This window comes from Diceros bicornis, chromosome 11 (assembly GCF_020826845.1).
Source record: "Diceros bicornis minor isolate mBicDic1 chromosome 11, mDicBic1.mat.cur, whole genome shotgun sequence".
Classification (NCBI taxonomy): Eukaryota; Metazoa; Chordata; class Mammalia; order Perissodactyla; family Rhinocerotidae; genus Diceros; species Diceros bicornis.
Window position 1 is genome coordinate 15,617,607 of NC_080750.1, and position 22,454 is coordinate 15,640,060.

The 22,454-nt window shown below is 35.8% G+C and overlaps 1 protein-coding gene across 10 annotated transcripts in view; it reads left to right on the forward strand.

The window, feature by feature from the left end:
• Positions 1-6,991, forward strand: part of BLTP1 (bridge-like lipid transfer protein family member 1) — a 198,385-nt gene extending 191,394 nt beyond the window's left edge. For all 10 annotated transcript variants that reach the window (XM_058549998.1, XM_058550005.1, XM_058550000.1 and 7 more), the window contains 2 exons: positions 2,647-2,812; positions 6,264-6,991. In XM_058549998.1, the coding sequence (XP_058405981.1) occupies positions 2,647-2,812; positions 6,264-6,480 (383 nt within the window). In that variant the 3' untranslated portion in view covers positions 6,481-6,991. The remainder of the gene's footprint in view (positions 1-2,646; positions 2,813-6,263) is intronic.
• Positions 6,992-22,454: the final 15,463 nt, after the last annotated feature.

Here is a 22,454-nt window from a genome sequence, read left to right on the forward strand (position 1 = left end):
TTGCCAATATCAATAAATAAATGAAATAAATATAAATAAGACTATGGGAAAGACTTTCTGAATACCTGGCACGTTTTTTTCTAACCATACCTCACACTGAATGGTGTTTTATACTTGACAAAATGTTTCCATATGTGTTATATACGTTATCAGACCTTGTAGGAGATTCTTGCAAAGAAGGAGAAGAAAACCTCTTTGAGGAAACACTGATAATCAAAGTGAAATGACTAAACAAACAAGTACATAATGAAGTAGCCTGAGTTATATACGTAATTGGAAAAACTGAATTAAATAAGATAAATCCGTTTGCAATGCAGAGAATGTTTTCTTTTTATAAATTATGTAGACTTCAGTGGTGGTGGTTCATTTTTATGCACTAGCTAACAACATTGGTTTACTCAATGGAAACTTAAATGTTTGCCCATTGAGAAACATACAGTGACCCTAATATCCATATAGAATTGGTCGAATATGTTATGGTGTGTCCATACAATGGAATGGAATGCTCTGTAGCTGTTTAAAAGAATGAGGCAGTTTGAAATGTAATGATATGGAACGCTCTCCAAATATATGGTCTTTATTCTTTCAATAAATATTTATTGTACAACTGTATGAATATACAATGGTAAAACAACAGATGTGATTTTTTTTTGAAGAATTGCTTGGAATAGATATGTAATTTGTTCAGGTCACACTGTAATATTACTTCATTTTTTTCTTGAAGAAAGAAATGTAAAATTTATCTTACAGATATTTCAGAATAGCCTCATGATAAATTTTTGAGTGAAGGAAACAAAGATTATCAAAAGACCATGTTGAAAGAGTGCAAAGTAGCACAGCATAGATTTGCAATCTAGATGTGCCAAAAATTCAGTGAGAGTACAATCAATAATGATGACTGGGAGAAATCTCTGAGACATTAGTTGAAACTTCAAGTAAAATGACTGAAACCATATAATAGGAAATATTATATATATTATAAGTAGATCCAGTCTTCACATATAGCACCCAAAATATACCGGTTACTGGTAATCCTCTTTTCTCTCTGCCTTAATATTTAAACTTAATATGGAGGAAAAGAGATTCTAGGTAAACCTGTGAAGTTTAGAATTCTTTTTTAGTCTACCTAGATATGACAGCCTGCCAGATTTCTTTCTCTCAGGTATTATGTGAAGACATTGTCATTTTATGAAATATTGTGTTGGTCTTGGTCCGCCATTAACTGTGTGTATTTCTTAAAAAAAAAAAAAAACTATTTTTATATAAACTGTTGTAAAACATTATTTCAATGGGAAGAGAGGGAATAGGGACTTGAGTTTCGGATTTACATTAACAAATTGTTATTCTATGGGGATTTCAATTATAAATAAAAATATTTTAGGCCGGCTCCGTGGCTTGGCGGTTAAGTGCGCACGCTCTGATGCTGGCGGCCCGGGTTCGGATCCCGGGCGCGCCCCGAGGCACCACTTCTCCGTCCAACCCGAGGCCGAGTCCCACGTACAGCAACTAGAAGGATGTGAACCTATGACATGCAACTATCTACTGGGGCTTTGGGGGGAAAAAAAATGAATAAATAAAATCTTTAAAAAAAAAAAAATTTTAATACCTTAAGTATATTTTCTTATTGAGAACTAAACACAATTAGGTTTGACCAAAATAAACATAAGCATCCCTGAAAAATTCTTAAGAGCATTAAGACTAGACCAGAATCAACATATTTCTAGATCATCAAGATAAATTTTAACACTATAACCACCTCCAATAATAAACAAAGGCAGAGCAGCTGAGCAGGTGGTACCTGAGGACATCTGGATCCTTACGCAGTGTGAGAGTACAGCTCCATGCCTAGGCTCGTTCCTGATCAACGGTTTATCCCTACCCCAATTCTCAATAAAGTTACAACTAGAGTTACATAATGCATATCATATTATGTAAGTAATCAATTATTTTATGCCCCATTTGTGTCTTTAAAATTTGTGCCATAAGAGAAATGCTGTATTTATTAAAGAAGATTATATGAAAGCTCCCTTTGTCTCAGATTTGATTTTATGTATAGTATGATTCCTAATTTAAAAAGACTTTGTCATAAAACATTTACTTGAGCATTCACTATAAAGAGTGAAAAGGTTGCTTAACATAAAAGCTTCTAAGTTAGTAGTACCACAGTTCAAATATATATAGCCATTAACATACTAAAATCGAGTTGTACACTTTAAATGACTGAAATGTATTCTCAATAAAGCTGATAAAAAAAAATCATCCACCTACTGCCCTTCTTTAGGAAACTTACAACTGTCAATTTCAGTACCCTATGCCTGCTATCAAATAAATCTCAGCATTCTTTACCATTAGTTTTAGGCACACATATATGTAAAACATATGCTATTCCTCAAAAATAAATAATGGCATGTTATTTCTAATTGTTATAAGGAAATAACTTTGATACTGTTTTTCTCCAAGAAATACCAATAATTGGCACTTATTTATGGCTTATTTTAAAATATTATTTTTAAGAAATGTAATTAAATGAGGCTTTGGCCAGTTCATAAAAATGATAAATGGAGACAATTATTCTGTTTGTATAGTGATTTAAAATAAATTTCTAAGATATATATTTGCAATATTAATCTATTATTTTCCTTGTAGCCATTTTTCCTCCTCGGATTTTATCTACTAGACCAGGACAGAAAAGTCCAATTATTATACCTGATGACAATTCCTCTGACAAAGATAGAGAAGATAGCATCACTTATACTACTGTTGACTGGAGAGATTTTATGTGCAACACATGGCATCTAGAACCCACTCTTAGGTAAGTGGTGGATATACATATTTTACTTATATCCTATGGATTATGAGAAAAAGGTTATAAATAATGTAACTTGTAACTCTACAACTTCTGCTGTTTTTGCTGCTCCTTTCTGCTTTTGTAAGTGCTTCTAGGTGAGGCAAAAGAAGCACAAACATTGAGAATAGCTCAGTGCTGATGAGCTGTCCACTGTGTGGCATTGCGTCAGTTAATCACTAAAATATGAGATTAACTCCACTTCCACAGTTGCTGTTATTTTTTCACCGTCTCACCAGGATGTTATTTTCAGGTGTTTGAGGTAGCTACAGTAAACTGTTCTGTTACTTAGTTTGGGAAGATGCAATGGAAGTTATACATCATCATTAAGGAACTGTTACAATTTCTCACATATGTCATGACAATGTAATAAAACCTACAGTTTCACAGTGTCCTTCTGTCTGCATATTAAGCAATATAAATCTGTCAAATTTAACGCTATCAGATTTAGGTTCCTTTACTAAGTCATGTTCTATGACAGTTGTGATCCCAATTATATCAACTTGTTTTCAGATCAAAATTTCAAAACTATTTTCAGCTTCTAATAATACTGATAATTGCTGCTATAACTAATGGTACTTGCCTTGGATGTTTTTGTTTATGATTAACACTCATGACCTTCCTATTATTTTTCCCTTTCCTCTCATCTGCTTTGTTAATCAAATTATAACTGTCCAAATCATGGACTAATAGTATCAAAAAAAAAGCCATCACGGGGCTGGCCCTGTGGCCAAGTAGTTAAAGTTTCGCACGCTCTGCTTCAGTGGCCTGGGTTTGTGGGTTCAAATCCCAGGCATGGACGAACACCACTCACCAGCCATGCTGTGGCAGCAACCTACATACAGAATAGCGGAAATATTGGCACAGATGTTAGCTCAGGGCACATCTTCCTCAGCAAAAAAAAAAAAAAAAAAGTTCATCACACTCCAGCACAACATTCTGCAGAACAATATAGATTTCATTTAGATAAGGTTACTATTCAGATATATTCATGGCACAAAATAATTCCAAACTAACAAAATCTCTATTATACAGTGGGTTCCTGTATAAGCAGAAAGTAGTGACTTTGTGTTACTAATTGGTATTCAATAAAATTTGTTGTAACCAAATCAGCAAAACATTTTGGTATTAATATTTCTCGTAAGTATATTTACTATTAACAGTGTCAGTACTCAGGAACTATATTAAAATACTGGAAAGGTCTTGATGCAGAAAATTGGAAAATCTGTTTTGCCCTTGTAAATCTAAATAAATATAATGAACTTGACTATATTTTAGAGTGACTATATTTAAGTTGAATATAAAATGACTTTAATTTAAAATGAGCATAAAAATAGTTAAATTTGCCATAAATATATTACTTTTTTTTAGCAAACTATCAAGAGACTAGTTAAGTAATATGGTGTAGTGGTGAAGAGCACAGTTGATAGTTCTGGCTCTAAGCCCAGCTTTATAGCATAATAGCTGAATGACTTGGGCCAAAGGCCCTAACATGTCTTTGCCTCAGTTGCCTCATATGAAAAATTTGAAAAATGGTATTACCTATCTCGCAGGGTTGTTACAATGGTAAAATGAGTTGAGTTTTAGCAGATCAATGCCTAATTACCCCCTGTCCCTATCCAAGTTCAAGACCATTTGAAATAGTGGGAGAGAGGCAGCTGGAAATCAAAATGACAGTTTAATACTTGTAAAGCTAATGACAAAGAATGTGGTTTGGATGTGTGGCGGCGATGGCTTTCTACTACGAAGTCCAGGTTTAGACTTACCTGCAGGGTCTCAATGATGCAAAACTCAAGGGAGTGGAGCTGGAGTTGTACAGTCAGCAGCACTATGTACTCACCTAGCCACAGGCAGCCGTGAACACGCTTGAGCTAACCTAATCAGGCCCTGTCTTTGAAAAACCTAAGGCATGAGGGAACAGACCAAAATGAGTGGCTCCTAAAAGAAGGCAGGAAGGGAGGGTAGTGTACTGAACTACACTACTCAGTTCCTCCATTAATTTCCAATCAGATAAATCATCAGTAAGGAGACAGAGAAAGGCCTAGAGTGTTTCACTAATGGCTGTTCTGCTATATGGAAGGAAGTAACAGGAATAAGGAAAAAATGGTTCTCCATTCAAACATGTTTAGCACATAGCTAACACTCAGTAAATTTCAGCCCTTTCCCCATCAGCCCCCCATTATGCCACATGCTTCTTGAATTCTTTTATTTTTTTCCACTTTACTAAGGTATTATAGACAAAATAGTAAGATATTTTAAGTGTACAAGGATATACGTACAGTCATCCCTCAGTATCCACTATGGATTGATTTCAGTACTCCGGACCAAAATCCACAGATACTCAAGTCCCTTATATAAAAGAGCAAAGTATTTGCATATAACTTAACACACATCCTCCCATACACTTTAAATCATCTCTAGATTACTTATAATATCTAATACGATGTAAATGCTGTATAAATAGTTGTTATACTGCATTAATGGTTTAAGGAATAATGACAAGAAAAAAAAAGTTTGTAGGGGCCGGCCCAGTGGCATAGTGGTTAAGTTCGCATGCTCTGCTTGGGCCGCCTGGGGTTCACAGGTTTGGATCCCAGATGTGGACATAAGCACCACTCGTCAAGCCAGGCTGTGGCAGGCATCCCGCATAAAAGAGAGGAAGATGGGCACAGATGTTAGCTCAGGGCTAATCTTCCTCACCAAAAAAAAAAAGTTTGTACATGTTCTGTACAGACGCAACCATCGTAGGCCTTTCAATCTACTCTTGGTTGAATCCACAGGATGCAATATCCATGGATACAAAAGGCCAACTATATACATTGTGAAAGGATTCCCCCCATCAGGTTAATTGTAGAATTAACCAGATGTCTTTTAAATGTTTAAGATGACTGTGTAACTTAACAGGCCTAAAATAAATCAATCAGAATGAAATTCAGTAAATTCCATTGCTGTGTGTTGGTTCTCAAGGATACTTATAATCACACATTTTTGTTTTTGTTTTTTGTGAGGAAGATCAGCCTTGTGCTAACATCTGCCAATCCTCCTCTTTTTTTTTCTGAGGAAGGTTGGCCCTGGGCTAACATCCGTGCCCATCTTCCTCCACTTTATACAGGACGCCGCCACAGCATGGCTTGCCAAGCGGTGCGTCGGTGTGCGCCCAGGATCCGAACCAGCGAACCCCGGGCCATGAAAGGTGCAGCAGAGCGCGCGCACCTAACCGCTTGCGCCATCGGACCGGCCCTAATCACACGTTCTTTGAATGCTATGATAGTGAATCCAGGAATTGTTGGTTAGATTATTCAAGTGCCCCTATTGAAAATACTTTGTCTTGAACATATTAGTGATGTTTTTGAACCTACTTTCAAGACTGTGCTAGGGCACTGTACTCCTTCATAACTACTATTTATAATTATTTTAGATTAATTTCTTGGACTGGAAGAAAGATTGATCCAGTAGGTGTTGATTATATTCTTCAAAAATTGGGCTTTCATCATGCCAGGACTACTATTCCTAAATGGCTTCAGAGAGGAGTCATGGACCCACTGGACAAGGTTCTGTCGGTTCTTATCACAAAGCTGGGTACTGCACTACAGGACGAAAAGGAAAAGAAAGGAAGAGACAAAGAGGAACACTAAAAAAGTAACGATGTGTGAACAAATTATGATTGTGTCTGTTATGTTTTATTACACTGGAGTTTTTTTTTTGTATAGTAAAATTATTTTAAATATAACTTTAAAATAATTCTAATTTTGTGGCCATTATATTGTTTGTAAGTTAACCTGTTTCTTCTCATTATACCATTCTATATACAGTCAAGTATTGCATGATAATGTAAATTTTGTGAAAAACTTGATTAAAATATATAAATCTGCGCAGTAGGATTTATAATTGTATTATGTGCAATATGATTCTGTGTCTTTAAAACATTTTAAGAATAACTGTGAATTTCCTTTGTATTGGCCATAAATTTTAGAAAAGATCTTGTTGATAATGTGATTTTTTTGGTTATTAATTGCTTGTTTTTTTTTTAAATGTAGGCTTGTATAAATCCCTGTTTGTATATAGTTTGAGTAATTGTGATATGATTAAATACCACTAAAATATTATTTGTAACTGTTGTAATAAAGTCACAGTAATTGGTCTCAGTCTGTAGTGTTTTTGAGTCTTTTCTTTCTTTGATAGGCATCTATTAATTATAAAAATAAGCTATCCTGCGTTGTTATTGAATGTTTTCATATAAGATAATTAATACTTATAAAAATAATATCCTTATAAAAATTAGCTTGAGGAGGATGCAGTCAGAGAGCGGCACAGCAGAGGCTCCAGAAAGACTAAGTATTCTACTTCTTATTCTTTATGTATATGTTTATATGTATAATGTATATATTCTGCACGTTTATGTGCATGCGTAAGTATAATAAAAAGAATGTAAAAGAATAGCAAAATCTAAAATAATATTCAAAGATAGCCATAATACTGTTAATAACACCTGAGTTTTGAAATCTGGCCAAGCCAGTACAGTCAGTTTACAGACTGGGTAAAAACAGTAGAATTGAAGACCCTACAGCTAGAAAACACCTCAAGAAAGCCTCTGATGCAGACCCTTGTGCTTAGGTAGATAAGGCAGTATTATCTCTGACAGATCAAAAAAAACAAAACTCCAGAAGAGCCAAGATACTTAGCCAAGGGGGGTGTGTATGTGCGTGCATATATATATATATGTTTAGAGAGAGAGAGAGAGAGAGCGCAAGGGTTGGTAGGGGAATTAAGAATTGCTATCTAATGTCACACAGCAACTTTTTTACACAACTAAAACGAAAACCTTAGTGTCTAGAGTCATTTTGTATTCTTTCTGCTAGACCATCTTATCTATCATCTTCTGATCTCTGTATCCCCCCCAGTCACTCCTACATCTGGGGGCTATAGGTACATTATTTCTATTGATCAAGCTTACCAGAGAAGCAAATTCTATGCCTACTTTGGATCTAGTGTCTAAGATAATACTGCCAGAAAGTTACTCCATAAAACAAAGTAAATAAAAAGGAAATTAATTCCTGACTTAAGTCCTACTTCAGGTATGTATTCTCTGCTTCAAAGAAATAGTATGCCAGTAAGTTCTAAATAGTAAAAATTTCCCATGCTTCTAAGTATTATATGAGATTACAAAAAAATGACATAAGTATAAACTTACCCTATTTCTGGCACTTACTATGATAACGCTATAAAAAGGGCAATTTAAAGGAAATCTGTAACTTCAAAATTTCTGTGACTGTTGAACAAAGCTATGAGAAAACCATATTTGTGCACTGCTGGTGGGAATGTAAATTGGTACGACTGCCATGGAGGACAATTAGGCAAGAGCTATTAAAATTACAAAGGCATATAATCTTAGTGAACAGTCTCACACCGGATATACCTGCATATGTGTGAAATAATTATGTAATAATATTTGTTGCAGCATTCTCTATAAGAAATGGTTGGAAACAATTCAAATATCCAACAACAGAAGACAGGTTAAATAAAATATGACAGATCCATTTAGTGGAATAATATGCAACTGTGAAAAAAAAAAAAAAACAAGGATGATCTCTAATGTTTATTCTTAAATGAAAAAAGCAAGATACAGCCAGCTGTCTAGATTACAAAGTTTCCAGATGGTCTACATTTTATGAGTACAGTCGGCCCTCCCTATCCACAGGTTCCACATGCGAGGACACAGAGGGCCTACAAAGGGACTCAGCATCCTTGGGTTTTGGTATCCACAGGGGATCCTGGAATCAATCCCCTTGGGATACCAAGGGATGACTATATCATGTACTTTGTTCTATTCCAGGAAATCATGTGCTACATCCAGATTTTCTGTAAAATTCAATAATGTGTAACAAAATCTAAAGGATTTTCTCCTGTAAAGATGAGATTCTAGGGCCCATTTTAGAGCTGTGATTTACAAACGATATGTAGTGAAGAACCATTTTTTTATATTACCAATGGAAGCACCAAATCTAAATCTGAAGTACCAATCTAAACTATCAAAGCAATACTTATAGTAAGAATCAATTATTCAAAATTAAAAAAATACTTAAGGACATACAAAATACAAGCTCAAGTTTTTAATTATGACTCAATTTTATTAGATTCAAGTGTTGGGTTCTATCAGTTGCTATAAGAATTTCTAAATACATACTCTCAATTTTTATACCTCTCACAGAACAGTAACAATTCATGGAGTGGCCTCAGTCCGTAGACCACACTAAATAGAATTGCTTTAGAATCCTCTCCATCCTCACTGTGGAATGGTGTCTTCTCAAGTTCAGTGGAATAAACCTGATTACCTGTGTGGACTGGTCATTTTCTATGAGAACTGACAGTGCCACGCCCAGAATGCTTGTACCCTCTGCACAGTGAGAGCTAGATACCCATCTCCCTGTGTCACTAGCATATATTCTAAAGTCAGTTAAGGAGAATTGCTAATATTTTTTTTCATTTGTGACCTCAAGCATAGAGTATCCTTAGCCAAAGGTGTTATCTGACAGATGGCTAGACTCTAATCCTTAAGTGAGCAATATTGGATAAGGTCTGGTTTTGTGAATTTTTACGTGTGCAGATCAGAGAGTCAAGCAGATCAGAGTCAAGTAGATCAGAGAGTCAAGCAACTCAAGACCAGGAAAGGCTCTGAATTCAAACAGCTGGTTTAGACAATGATATGTGACAAACCCTTAGGGAAGCTCTCAGAAGAACTATCAGATGTTGAGAGGCATTTTTGGAGTACGGTGCTGTTAAAATGCACCAAAAAGAGAGCAAATGCTGTCAAGAGTGATGGCAGGTAGACCCTGGTCATTAGATGTATACCCAGTGGTCTATACATGGGGAGTGGTGTTAGGAGGTAACAACAAAGCTTGGGCGCTCAGAATGATTACAGGTTGACCGGTCAGATCATCAAGTCACCTGCCAATGGAAATGGTACAGGACAGACAAAAAAGCTGCTAAATTAATTCTCTGATAAGTTCCTTTCCCCTGGCTTCATGTTTCCATGATGAGGAACTTCCCACAGGAATAATAACAGGTTCTCTCTCAATCTGTTGTTCTCTCCTCCCCAAAAGTGACGTAATCTATTTGGTGATCTGGAGATAAGAAAATGAGCTCAGCCTCTTCCTCTTTTTCACCTTTTGAAGCCAGCCTGCCAGCAAGGAGGATGCAGTTCTGATTTCCTCCCTTGTGCACGCTGTAAGGAGCAACCTGGATCTGTCCAGCCTGCACTGAGAGAATGAGTCAATTTATGTATTTAGAGAGAGCATCAGCAAGCCCATTTGGCCACACATCTGAGCCACATTTTCCAATTTAGATTCTTTAAGCAATAAAGCTGACCTTTGTTTTTAAACCTCTGTATCTCTGATATCTGTCTCAATGAATTCCAACCTGTGGAGAGGAGGAAGCAGATATTTATTGACCTTAAGCATCAAACATGAATAGTAATAGTTTTCTGTTTAAATACTTTTCTTTACTATTACAGTTTCCTATTAACAGATTTATTCATTATTTAACAGAGTGAAAATTTACCTACCTTACAGTGAAAGAAAGTTGATGCCTATGGGTTTCACTAGTTCTGTCATTATCCAATGCAGCTGGACTTGTAATGGTGGAATAACCTACTGAAAATTCAGTGATTCCTCGGTCTGGGAAAGATACTATCACTGGGGTGCTGGATGTAGTAGATGTTCTAAACTAGTCCTCAATATCTCATACTGTATCTTCCATCAACAGAATACATGGATCCAATAACTGAGGGCTGAAAGAGGAATTGTCACCTCTCACTATTATGCCTAACAATCTACTTCAAAATGTATACTCTCTGTCCAATTATGCTGATAAGAACTCTTAGTATCCAAGGGAGGAATATTTCCACTAGGAACACAACAATGCTCTCATTAAATTAGAATCTGAGGCTGCCACCTAGTTATTTGGGTTTCCAGATGCCAACTGGTTGAACTAGTAAAAAGGTACCAGCTACAGTGACTGACTTTCTCATCATTGGGGGAAATGGGGTTGCTGCTGTACAATGGAGACGAGCAGGAATGTAGATAGCTCCAAGGTGAACCCTGAAGAAGTCTCTTAGTGCCCTTAAATTTGCAGCAGAGTAAAGCAACCATATCCATGTCTATTAGTTTTCAGATCTCTCAGAAACAAAGATTAGATCATTGTTGGAAGATATTCTCAATGGGTCTCCCACATTTCTGCACATCTTGCAAGCAAGACACTAATTGTCCTATATTTTCAAGGATATTTGTAAGGCAAACAACCTTGGAAAATAGAGTATCTTCTCCCAGAACAAAGGGTAGATTTACCTACAGCCTTGGAAAATATAGTGTCTCCCTCTGCCCATTAGAAAAAGATTAGAGTTCCCTAAGCTCAGAGTTCTTCTCCTGTAATACAACCCCACTGAGTGTGCAGCATTCATCTGGACGCATACATGCTGCCTCTATGCGATATGAGGACATGCAGAACCATACAGACGTGCTTATGCCCACGCTGTGAATAATCAAATCCTTAGTCTCTGGCCTATGAGTCTCATGTCTTCTGCCAGAATCCATGAAACTAGGCAGGCTAACTTTAAAGCTTTCAAGTAGAGCAAAATCTCAAACCCTTCATAGTTCTTCACATTATTCCACTGAATAAGGAGCCCCAATCATCTGAGACAATGATTGAAGGCAACTGACTCGGAACGGGTGGTGCAAGAGGTAAATGATAAATTCTAATAACAACCTTATGACCAGTACCAGAAATGAGGGTTCCACCATCTATTTAACTTCTGTCATGGAAGTTTTACGTGTTAAATTCTGTGACAAACATTTAAAGGTTATCTTTAAAACTTTATTACTTATTCATATATGAAATAAAATAATAATACCAAGCATTTACCAGGTAACAAGTACTATGATAAGCTGTTTATATCTATCAATTAATAGATTCCTCCAAACAACTAAATGAAGTGGATGATAATACGCCTAAATTGTAGATGAAGAAATTGAGACTCAGAGGACCAGGTAACTTGACCAAGGAGGAGGGCAAGAGCAGATCATGTAGGGATATTTTGCCTATCCTCCCAAGCAGAGGGGACAAAGGTTCTGAGATGGCAGCCAGCCTGGCATGTTTGACTAACAGCAAAAAAGGCTGGAACACCCTGGCTGGAACAGAGTCAAGTCAAGGAGGAGGGCAGGAGCAGATCATGTAGGGACTCAGAGGCCATTGTGAAGATATTGGTTTATATTCCCAGGTGAGATGGGAAGCCATGGGAGGGGTTTCAACCAACCATGGAGGTGGGTGAAAAGAATCCCTTTGGCTAGTGTAAGGAAAAGAGAGTATGGGGGAAAAGGGGTATAAGGATGGGAGCAAACAATGAAACAGGAAACCAGTCAAGAGGCTGTCACAGTAAAACATGCAAGAGATGGTTGTTTACACTAGAGTGGTAACATTCAAGGCAATACAAAGTCAGATTGTAAATATGCAGTATTTTGAAGGTTTTTTTCGAAAGATTTTCTCTCCACCCTCAAAGATTTATTCTTGTTGCTATACCCAAAAACACTCATTTCTCACATGATTTACTTTATATTTTTCTTTCTGCCATATTCTTTACATGATTTTTGTTATTAGTATTGTCCAAAATTATAAGTTACTTGATTACAGCTACCATGTGTGTGTATATATCTCTTTATTTAGTGCCTAGCAAAGCAGCATAGGCAATTACCTTTACTTAAAATGTTTGCTGATATTGAAGATATTTTATCTTCTAGGAGTTCCTTTGCAGCATAAAGGCTTATTTCCTTCTACACATTTGCTTTGATGAAAAGGTTTTAGCTTTGGTGGTACACTTGAACTTGACTATCTGCCCTAGTATTTGCTGAACAGGTGCCTTGCAAGACTTCACCAATAAAATGATTAAAGTATACTTCACAAAGCAGACGTGTAGTTTCCATGAAATAATAATTATAAAATAGTAGTTCCCTTTCCTCGTCTCAACTTGCAGCAGGGCCAGAATAAGGGTGAGGAGGTTGGGGTGTTATATCACTCTTTTTAAATTTATCCAAGGAATATATTCTAGGGACTTAAGCCCCAACATCACTCATTTAAAAATATATATTCAGAGTACTTAAAGTTTTAGCCTAGAGAGGTAGAGAGCTGGAAAAAGCATTATCCTCACTCTTAGAACTCTGAAAATAAAAAAGCTGGACTGCAAATTAACAATTTTTCTTGAATCCATCAGAAAACTGAGGTCATATTGCAAACAACTAACGTGAAATATGAAGAGAGACAGACACAGGGACAAAAAGGATCTGAGCTTTTGTTCACTTGGGCCAAATGCTCACACACTGCCATACAAGCTAATAAGATTCAGCTACCAATTTTTAACTAATTGTTACAGACTGAGCATAGGGTAGCATAAGACCGTGATGTCCTTGGGGGCCAGACAGGGGGGATTTTGTGCCTTCCTGCAGGCTTTCTCTCCAGGAATCCCACAAGGTGCTCACAGGTTAGATCAAGGTGACTCCTGAGAAAGCTTCCCCCATGGTGCTGGCTGGAGAGAAGGAAGAACAGCCACCAGTGAAACTCTGCCGAGACCCATTTCTTCTATATCTCCTAAGGAATAAAAGCCTTATTCTAAAGAGGGAAGGGCAACAAAACTATTGCCTGAGGCAACTGGTGGAAACCCACTGCAGCTGGAGGAGAGTGAAAAGATAAAAAAAGTTCTGCCCCTGGGAGAATTAGCCCCAACATTACATCTGGAAAAGGGGCAGGAGCACCTGTGAATAAATATGTAGTCAGAAACTTCAGTCTATATATAGACATGTAGAATGTCGAAAGGGAATAAATGAGGATAACAAAAATATCTTTTTTTCTTATTTTTAATTGTTGTAAAAGATAATTAACTGGATAAAGGAAAAATTGTAACAATGTATTGTGTTTATAGCATATGAGGGAGGAATTGGGAATATACTATTATAAGATAAATATACATGTTAAGTGGTATAATGTTATTTGAAGGTGGTCTCAGATTATTTTAAAATATTACTGTAAACTCCAGCACAACCACTAGAAGGTTTCTTAAAAGATGTGTAGGGGCCGGCCCCATGGCTTAGCGGTTAAGTGTACGCGCTCCGCTACTGGCAGCCCGGGTTGGGATCCCAGGCGCGCACCGACTCACTGCTTCTCCGGCCATGCTGAGGCCGCGTCACACATACAGCAACTATAAGGATGTGCAACTATGACATACAACTATCTATTGGGGCTTTGAGGAAAAAAAAGGGGGAGGATTGGCAATAGATGTTAGCTCACAGCCGGTCTTCCTCAGCAAAAAGAGGAGGATCAGCATGGATGTTAGCTCAGGGCTGAACTTCCTCACAAATAAATAAATAAACAAATGAATAAATAAATAAAAGATGTGTAAATATTAAGTCGATAGAGGAGATGAAATGGAATCATAAAAAATGTACAATTAAACCCAGAGAAGTCAGGGAAAAAATTGAAACAAATAGAAAACAGCTAGCCTTATTAAGATGGAAGGTTTTAATCCAACCACATTAATAGTCACTTTAAATGTGAACTGCCTAACATACCAGTGAAAAGAAAGAGATTACTGATTGAATAAAAAAGCAAGACCCAACTATATGCTATCTACGATAAACTTATTTTATATAGAAAGACATAGATAGGTTGAAAACAAGAGGATGGAGAAAAGCATACCATGAAAACTCTAACTAAAAGAAAGCTTGAGTAGCTGTATTAATTTCAGACAAAGTAGACTTCACAATAAGGAGTATTATCAGGACAAAGAGATACACATCTCTTTGTGTATGTGTACTCTATGTCAGTTCTCCAAGATGATGTAATAATCCTAAATGTGTATACACTAATGACAGAACTTTAAAATAGATGAGGCAAAAACTGACAGATATGAAAAGATAGACATATCCACAATTATAGCTGGAGATATCAACACACCTCTCTGGGTAACTGATATAACAAGTAGGCAAAAAGTCAGTAAGAATAAAGATGACCTGAACGACACTAAAAACCAACTTGACCTAGTTGGTATTTATAAAACACTCCACCCAACAGCAGAAGAAGAACACTTCTTCATATGTTCAAATAGAACCTTCACCAAGATAGACCATACTCAGCCCTAAGACAAATCTCAACAAATCTAAAAGAATAGAAATCATACATAGTATGTCTCAGACCATAACAGAATTAAACTAGGTACCTGCAAAATCCTAAAATGTTTGGAAATTAACACACTTCTAAGTAAGCCCTGGGTCAAAGAGGTAAGTCCCAAGGGAAATTTAAAAATATTTTAAACTAAATGAAAGTGAAAATATAATGTATCAAAATGTGTGGGATGCAGTGCTTACAGGGAAATTTATAGAATTAAATATTCATATTAGAAAAGAAGATTAGAAATCAATAACCTAAGCATGAAACTAAAGAAATTAGAGAGAAAGAATAACAAATTAAATTGATAACAAATAATAAATAATAATAACAAATAATATATGACAAATTAAACCCAAAGCAAGAAGAAGAAAATAATAAAGAATTAAAGAATAAATAAATGAAATTTAAAAAGAAAAACAGGAAAAAAAAATCAATAAAACCAAAAGCTGTTTCTTTGAAAAGATCAATAAAATAGAATCTCTAGCCTGGCTGAAGAAAAAGAAAAGAAAGAAGACACAAGTTACCAATATTAGGAGTAAAGGAGGGGGTATCACTACTGATCCTACAGACGTTAAGGTGATAATAAAAGAATACCACAAAAAACTATACATCCATAAATTTGATACAATTACACCAAACTTAGATGAAATAGACTAATTCCTTGAAAGATGCAAACTACCAATACTCATTTAAGAAGAAATAGATAACCTAAATAGTCCTATATTTATTAAAGAAATTGAATTTGTAGTTTAAAACATTCCAAAAAACCAAAATTCCTGGCCCAGATGGTTTTAACGAAAATTCCAAAAAATTTACTGGAAAATACAAAACATTCAAGGAATAAGTAATACCAATTCTACCTAATCTTTCCCAGAAAGTAGAAGAATACTGAGCACTTCTCAACTCATTCTTTGAGGCTACATTATCCTAATACTAAAACCAAAGACATTACAAGAAAGGAACACTATAGCCTGATGTTCCTCATGGACACAGATGCAAAATTCTCCAACAGAGCATTAGCTAATTGAATCCAGCAATATTTGAAAAGGATAATATATAACACCCAAGTGGAGTTTACCCCAGGAATTCAAGATGGTTCAACATCTGAAAATCAATCAACATAATTCACCATACTAACAGACCAAATTAAAAAAAAAATCTCAATAGACATAGAAAAAGCATTCAGCAAAATTTAATATCCATTCATGATTTTTTAAATTGTCATCAAATTAGGAACAGAAGAAAATTTCCTTGGATTAATAAGTGATATCTTTGAAAAACCTACTGCTAACATCATACTTAATGTGAGAAATCGAATTCTTTTCCTTTAAAATTCAGAAACAGAGATAAGTGCTTTACCAGATAAAAAATACAAAATAATGGTCCTAAAGATGCTCACTGAACTCAGGAGAAGAATGGATGAACAAAGTGAGAATTTCAACAAAGAGATAGAAAATATAAGAAAGTACCAAATAGAAGTCACAGAGCCGAAGAATACAATAACTGAACTGAAAAAAACAATAACTGAACTGAAAAATACAATAGAGGGGTTCAATATCCAACTAGATGATGCAGAATAAAGGATCAGTGAACTCTAAGGCAGAGAAGTGGGACTCACCCAAGCAGAGCAGCAAAAAGAAAAAAGAATGAAAAACACTGATGATAGTTTAAGGGACTTATGGGACAACATCAAGTGGATCAATACTTGCATTATAGAAATCCTAGAAGGAGAACAGGAAAAGATAGAGGCAGAAAACTTATTTGAAATAACAGCTGCAAACTCTCTAACCTAGGGAAAGAAAGAAACATCCAGATCCAACAAGCCGATAAAATTCAGAAAGACGCAAAGATGTCATGTCTCACTGCTCCTATACAACATCATACTGGAAGTTGTAACCACTGCATTAAGGAAAAATAGCCTATACATAAATATGCCAGATTGATTTTTGACAAAATGCAAAAGCAATGCACTGGAGGAAAAAATAGTCTGCTTTTTATTTTTTTGTGAGGAGATCAGCCGTGTGCTAACATCTGCCAATCCTCCTCTTTTTTGCTGAGGAAGACTGGCCCTGGGCAGTCTAACATCTGTGCCCATCTTCCTCCACTTTATATGGGACACTGCCACAGCATGGCTTGCCACGCAGTGCGTCGGTGCGCGCCCGGAATCCGAACCAGCAAACCCCAGGCCGCCGCAGCTGAGCACGTGCACTTAACCGCTTGCCCCACCAGGCCGGCCCCAAAATAGTCTTCTTATATAGTGCTGAAACAATTAGACATCCATAGGCAAAAAAATAAAAAAAGAAGAAGCTCAAGACTATCTTCACATCTTATACAAAAATTAACTCAAAATGGAAAAATAGATAATACACCTAATGTAAAGCTTAAAATTTTAAAACATCTGAGATGAAAACATAGGAGAAAATGTGTGACCCTGGGTTTAGGGGTGAGTTTTTACATGCAATACCAAAAGCATGTTCCACAGGAGAAGAAATTGATAAACTAGACTTTCTCAAAATTAAAAAATTCTGCTCTACAAAGACACTGTTAAAAGAATATATACTCAAGCCACAGACTTGGAGAATACATTTGCAAATCACATACCGAATGAAGTATTTGTATAAAGAATATATAATGATATATATTATCTTTTTTTTAATCTCTTGAAACATAATAAGAAAGGAAAAAATCCAATAAGAAAATGGGCAAAAGACTAAACTGACACTTAACCAAGGAAAGGATCTAGATGGCAAAGATATATAAAAATATACTCAACTTCATTAGTCATTAGGGAAATGCATATTAAAACCACAATTATATACCACTACATACCTATTATAATGGCTAAAATAAATTCCAGAAAATTCCAAGTAAGATGAACCGAAAGAGACCCACACCAAGACACAATATAATTAAAATATCAAAACTTGAAAACAAAGAGAGAATCTTAAAAGTAGTAAAAGAAAACAACTTGTTATATACAATGGAACCCCATAAAACTATAAGCAGATTTTCAGCAGAAATTTTACAGGCCAGAAGGGAATGGCATGACATATTAAAAACACTGAAAGAAAAAAACTGCCAATCAAGAATACTCTACCTGGCAAATTATCCTTCAGAATTGAAAGAGAGATAAAGAGTTTTCCAGACAAGTAAAAGCTAAAAGAGTTCATTACCAATAGACCCATCTTATAAGAAATGTTAAAGGGACTTCTTTAAGCTGAAACAAAAGGCCACTAATTAGTAACAGGAAAATATATGAAAGTGTAAATCTCACTGGTAAAGGTAAATATGTAGTAGAATTCAGAATAATCTAATGTTTTAAAGGTAGTGGGTTAATCAGTCATAGAGCTAGAATGAAGGTTAAAAGACAAAACTAGTAAAAATAATATAACTACAATAATATGTTAAAGGATACACAAGACAAAAAGATGTAAGTTGTGACATCAAAAACATAAAACATGGAAGGGGAGTAAAAACAGAGCTTTAGAATGTGTTCAAGCTTAAGCTGTTATCAACTTAAAATAGATTGTCATAAATATAACTTGTTTTACACATGCCTCATGGTAACCACAAAGCAAAAACTTATAGTAGATACACAAAAGATAGAGAAAGGAACCTAAGCATACCAAGACAGAAAATCATCACATCACAAATAGAACCAAAGAAGAAAGGAACAAAGGAATTACAACAGAGCCAGAAAACAATTAACAAAATGGCAATAAGTTCATACCTATCAATAATTACTTTAAATGTAAATGAACTAAATTCTCTAAAGACACCTGAGTGGCTGAATGGATTAAAAAACAAGACCCATCTATATGCTGTGTATAAGAGATTCACTTCAGATGTAAGGACACACACAGACTGAAAGCAAGGGAATGGAAAAAGATATTCCATACAAATGGAAACCGGAAGAAAGCTGGGGTAGCTATACTTATATCAGACAAAATAGACTTTAAGACAAAGACTGTAATAGACAAAGGAGGTCATTATATAATGATAAAGCAGCCAAACCAATAAAAAGATATTACATTTGTAAATATTTACGCACACAACATAAGAACACCTAATATATAAAGCAAATATTAACAGAGCTAAAGGGAAAAATGGACAGCAATACAATTATAGTAGCGAATTTAATACCCTACTTTCATCAATGGATAGATCATCCAGACAGAAAATCAATAAGGAAACCTTGACCTTAAAAGACATGTTAGACCAGATGAACTTAACAGACATTTACAGAATATTCCATCCAAAAGCAACAGAATACACATTCTTCTCAAGTGCACATGGAACATTCTCCAGGATAGATCATATGTTAGGCCACAAAACAAGACTTTATAAATTTAAAAAGACTGACACCATATCAAGCATCTTTTCTGAGCACAATGGTATAAAACTAGAAATCAAGTACAAGAAGAAAACTAGAAAATTCACAAATATGTGGAGATCAAACAACATGCTACTGAATAACCAATGGGTCAAAGAAAAATCAAAAGAAACCAAAAAATATCTTGAGACAAATGAAAATGGAAACACAACATACCAAAATTTATGGGATACAGCAAAAGCAGTTCTAAGAAAGAATTTCATAGTGATAAATATCTACATTAAGAAACAAGAAAATTACAAACAAACAACCTAACTTTACACCTCAAGCAACTAGAAAAAGAAGAACTAAGCCCAAAATGAGTAGAAGGAAGGAAATAAAAATGATAAGAGTGGAAAGAAGCAAACTAGAGACTAAAAAGACAACAGAAAAGATCAATGAAACCTAAGAACTGTTTTCTTGAAAGGATAAACAAAATAGACAAACTTTTAGCTAGACTCACCAAGAAAAAAAGAGAGGACTCAAATAAAATCAGAATGAAAGAGGAGATGTTACAACTGATACTACAGAAATAAAAAGGATCATAAGAGACTACTATGGACAATTATACACCAACAAATTGGACAACTTAGAAAAAATGTAAAAATTCTAGAAACATACAACTTATCAAGACTGAATCAGGAAGAAATAGAAAATCTGAATAGACCGATTACTAGAAGGAGATTGAATCAGTAATCAAAAACATCACAACGAACAAAAGGCCAAGACCAGATGGCTTCACTGATGAATTTTTATCAAACATTTAAAGAGGAATTAATGCCAATCCTTCTCAAATTCTTCCAAAAAAATAGGAGAGGAGGGAATACTTCCAAACTCATTTATGAGGCCAGCATTACCCTACACCAAAATCAGACAAGTACACCACAAGAAAAGAAAATAACAGGCCAATATCCATGATGAACATAGATGCAAAAATCCTCAACAAAATACTAGTAAACTGAATTCACAATACATGAAAAGGATCATACACCATGACCAAGTGGGATTTATTCCAGGGAGGCAAGGATGATTCAACATCTGCAAATCGATCAATGTGATACACTACATTAACAAAATGAAGGATAAATATCATATGATCATCTCAATAGCTGCAGAAAAAGCATTTGGCAAAATTCAACATCTATTTAAGATAAAAACTCTCAACAAGTTAGGTATAGACAGAATGTACCTCAACACAATAAAGGCCATAGATGACAAGCCCACAGCTAACACCACACTCAGTGGTGAAAAGCTGAAAGACTTCCAAGATCAAGAACAAGACAAGGATGCCCACTCTCACTAGTTTCCTTTAACAAAGAATTAGAAGTCCAAGCCAGAGTAATTTGGCAATCAACAGAAATATAGGCATGCATTGCATAATGACGTCTCGGTCAATGATGGATCGCATATATGATGGTGGTCCCATGAGATTATAACAGAGCTGAAAAATTCCTGTCGCCTAGTGACAGCTGTAGCCATCATAATATAGCGCAATGCGTTACTCACGTGTTTGTGGTGATGCTGGTATAAACAAACCTACTGTGCTCCCAGTCATATAAAAGTACAGCACATACAATTATATACAGTACATAATACTTGATAATGATAATAAATGACTGTTACTGGTCTATGTATTTACTGTACTATACTTTTTATTGTTATTTTATTTTTGAGGAAGATTGGTCCTGTGCTAACATCTGTTGCCAATCTTCCTCTTTTTCTTTTTTCTCCCCAAAGCCCCAGTACATAATTGTATATCAAGTTGTAGGGTTGTAGCTCTTCTATATGGGACGCCGCCTCTGCATGGCTTGATGAGCAGTGAGTAGGTCCACGCCCAGGATCTGAACCGGAGAACCCTGGGCCGCCGAAGTGGAGCGTGTGAACTTAACCGCTACCGGGCTGGCCCCTGTTGTTATTTTAATGTACTCTTTCTACTTATTAAAAAAAAGTTTACTGTAAAACAGTATGCTGTGTTATGCCCACAGCAGCCTCCTACATCCTGTGTTTACTATATCTCTTGACTGCGTCATTTTTTCTTGTGCTTGATTTAATCTCATGTTGTTTTGTTCATCATGGCCCCTGTGCATACAAAATCCACTGCTAATGTTGCCAGTAAGAGGCCACATCAAGTGATTGAGCTGGAAACAAAATTAAAACTGATTAAGGAGTACGAAGTTGGAAAAATCAGTGATGGTTATTGCTCATCAGTCAGGTACGTCCCATTCCATCACAGCTATGATCTTGAAGAACAAGACCAAAGTGACGGAAACTGTTAAAGGATCTGCTTAATTGAAGGCAACGAGACTAACAAAAATTCAAGAAGGGCCTATATCAGTTATGGAGAAACTTCTGATGACCTGGATGGAAGACTAGACACAGAAGCGTATCCCTCTCAGCATCATGACAATCATTGCCAAAGTAAAAAGTTTGTTTGTGACGTTGAAAGAAAAGGCTGGACCCAGCTATACTTCTAGCTCTGGGTGGTTTAAATTATTTAAGAATTGTTATCCATTACATAATGTGAAAGTGAGTAGTGAGTCTGCAAGTACTAACGTGAACGCAGCTGAAGAATTTTTGGATACTCCAGATAAGCTGATTGTAGAGAAAGATTACTGGCCAGAGCAAATATTCTATGAATATTTCATATTCATAGAATATTTGCTCAAACATTTGAGTGAAACCTACCTATTCCAGAAATGATTGCCCAAAAGGACTTTGCCAGGTTCAAAGGCTTCTAAGGACAGGATAACAGTCTTGTTTGAGGGGAATGTTGTCAGCTACAAATTGAAGCCCTTTGTAATCTGACACAGTGAGAACCCCAGGTCCTTCAAGCACATCAAAGCACACATTGCTGGTGTACTACAGGAGCAATGAGAAGTCATGGATGACCCAGCTCCTCTTCCAAGATGCCTTCCTGGATTGCTATGCCAGCAAAATGGAGAAGTACTGTTTAGAGAATAATATACCTTTCACAATTTCGCTTATTGTTGATAATGCTCCTGGACATCCTCCTTTTATTGATGATCTTCA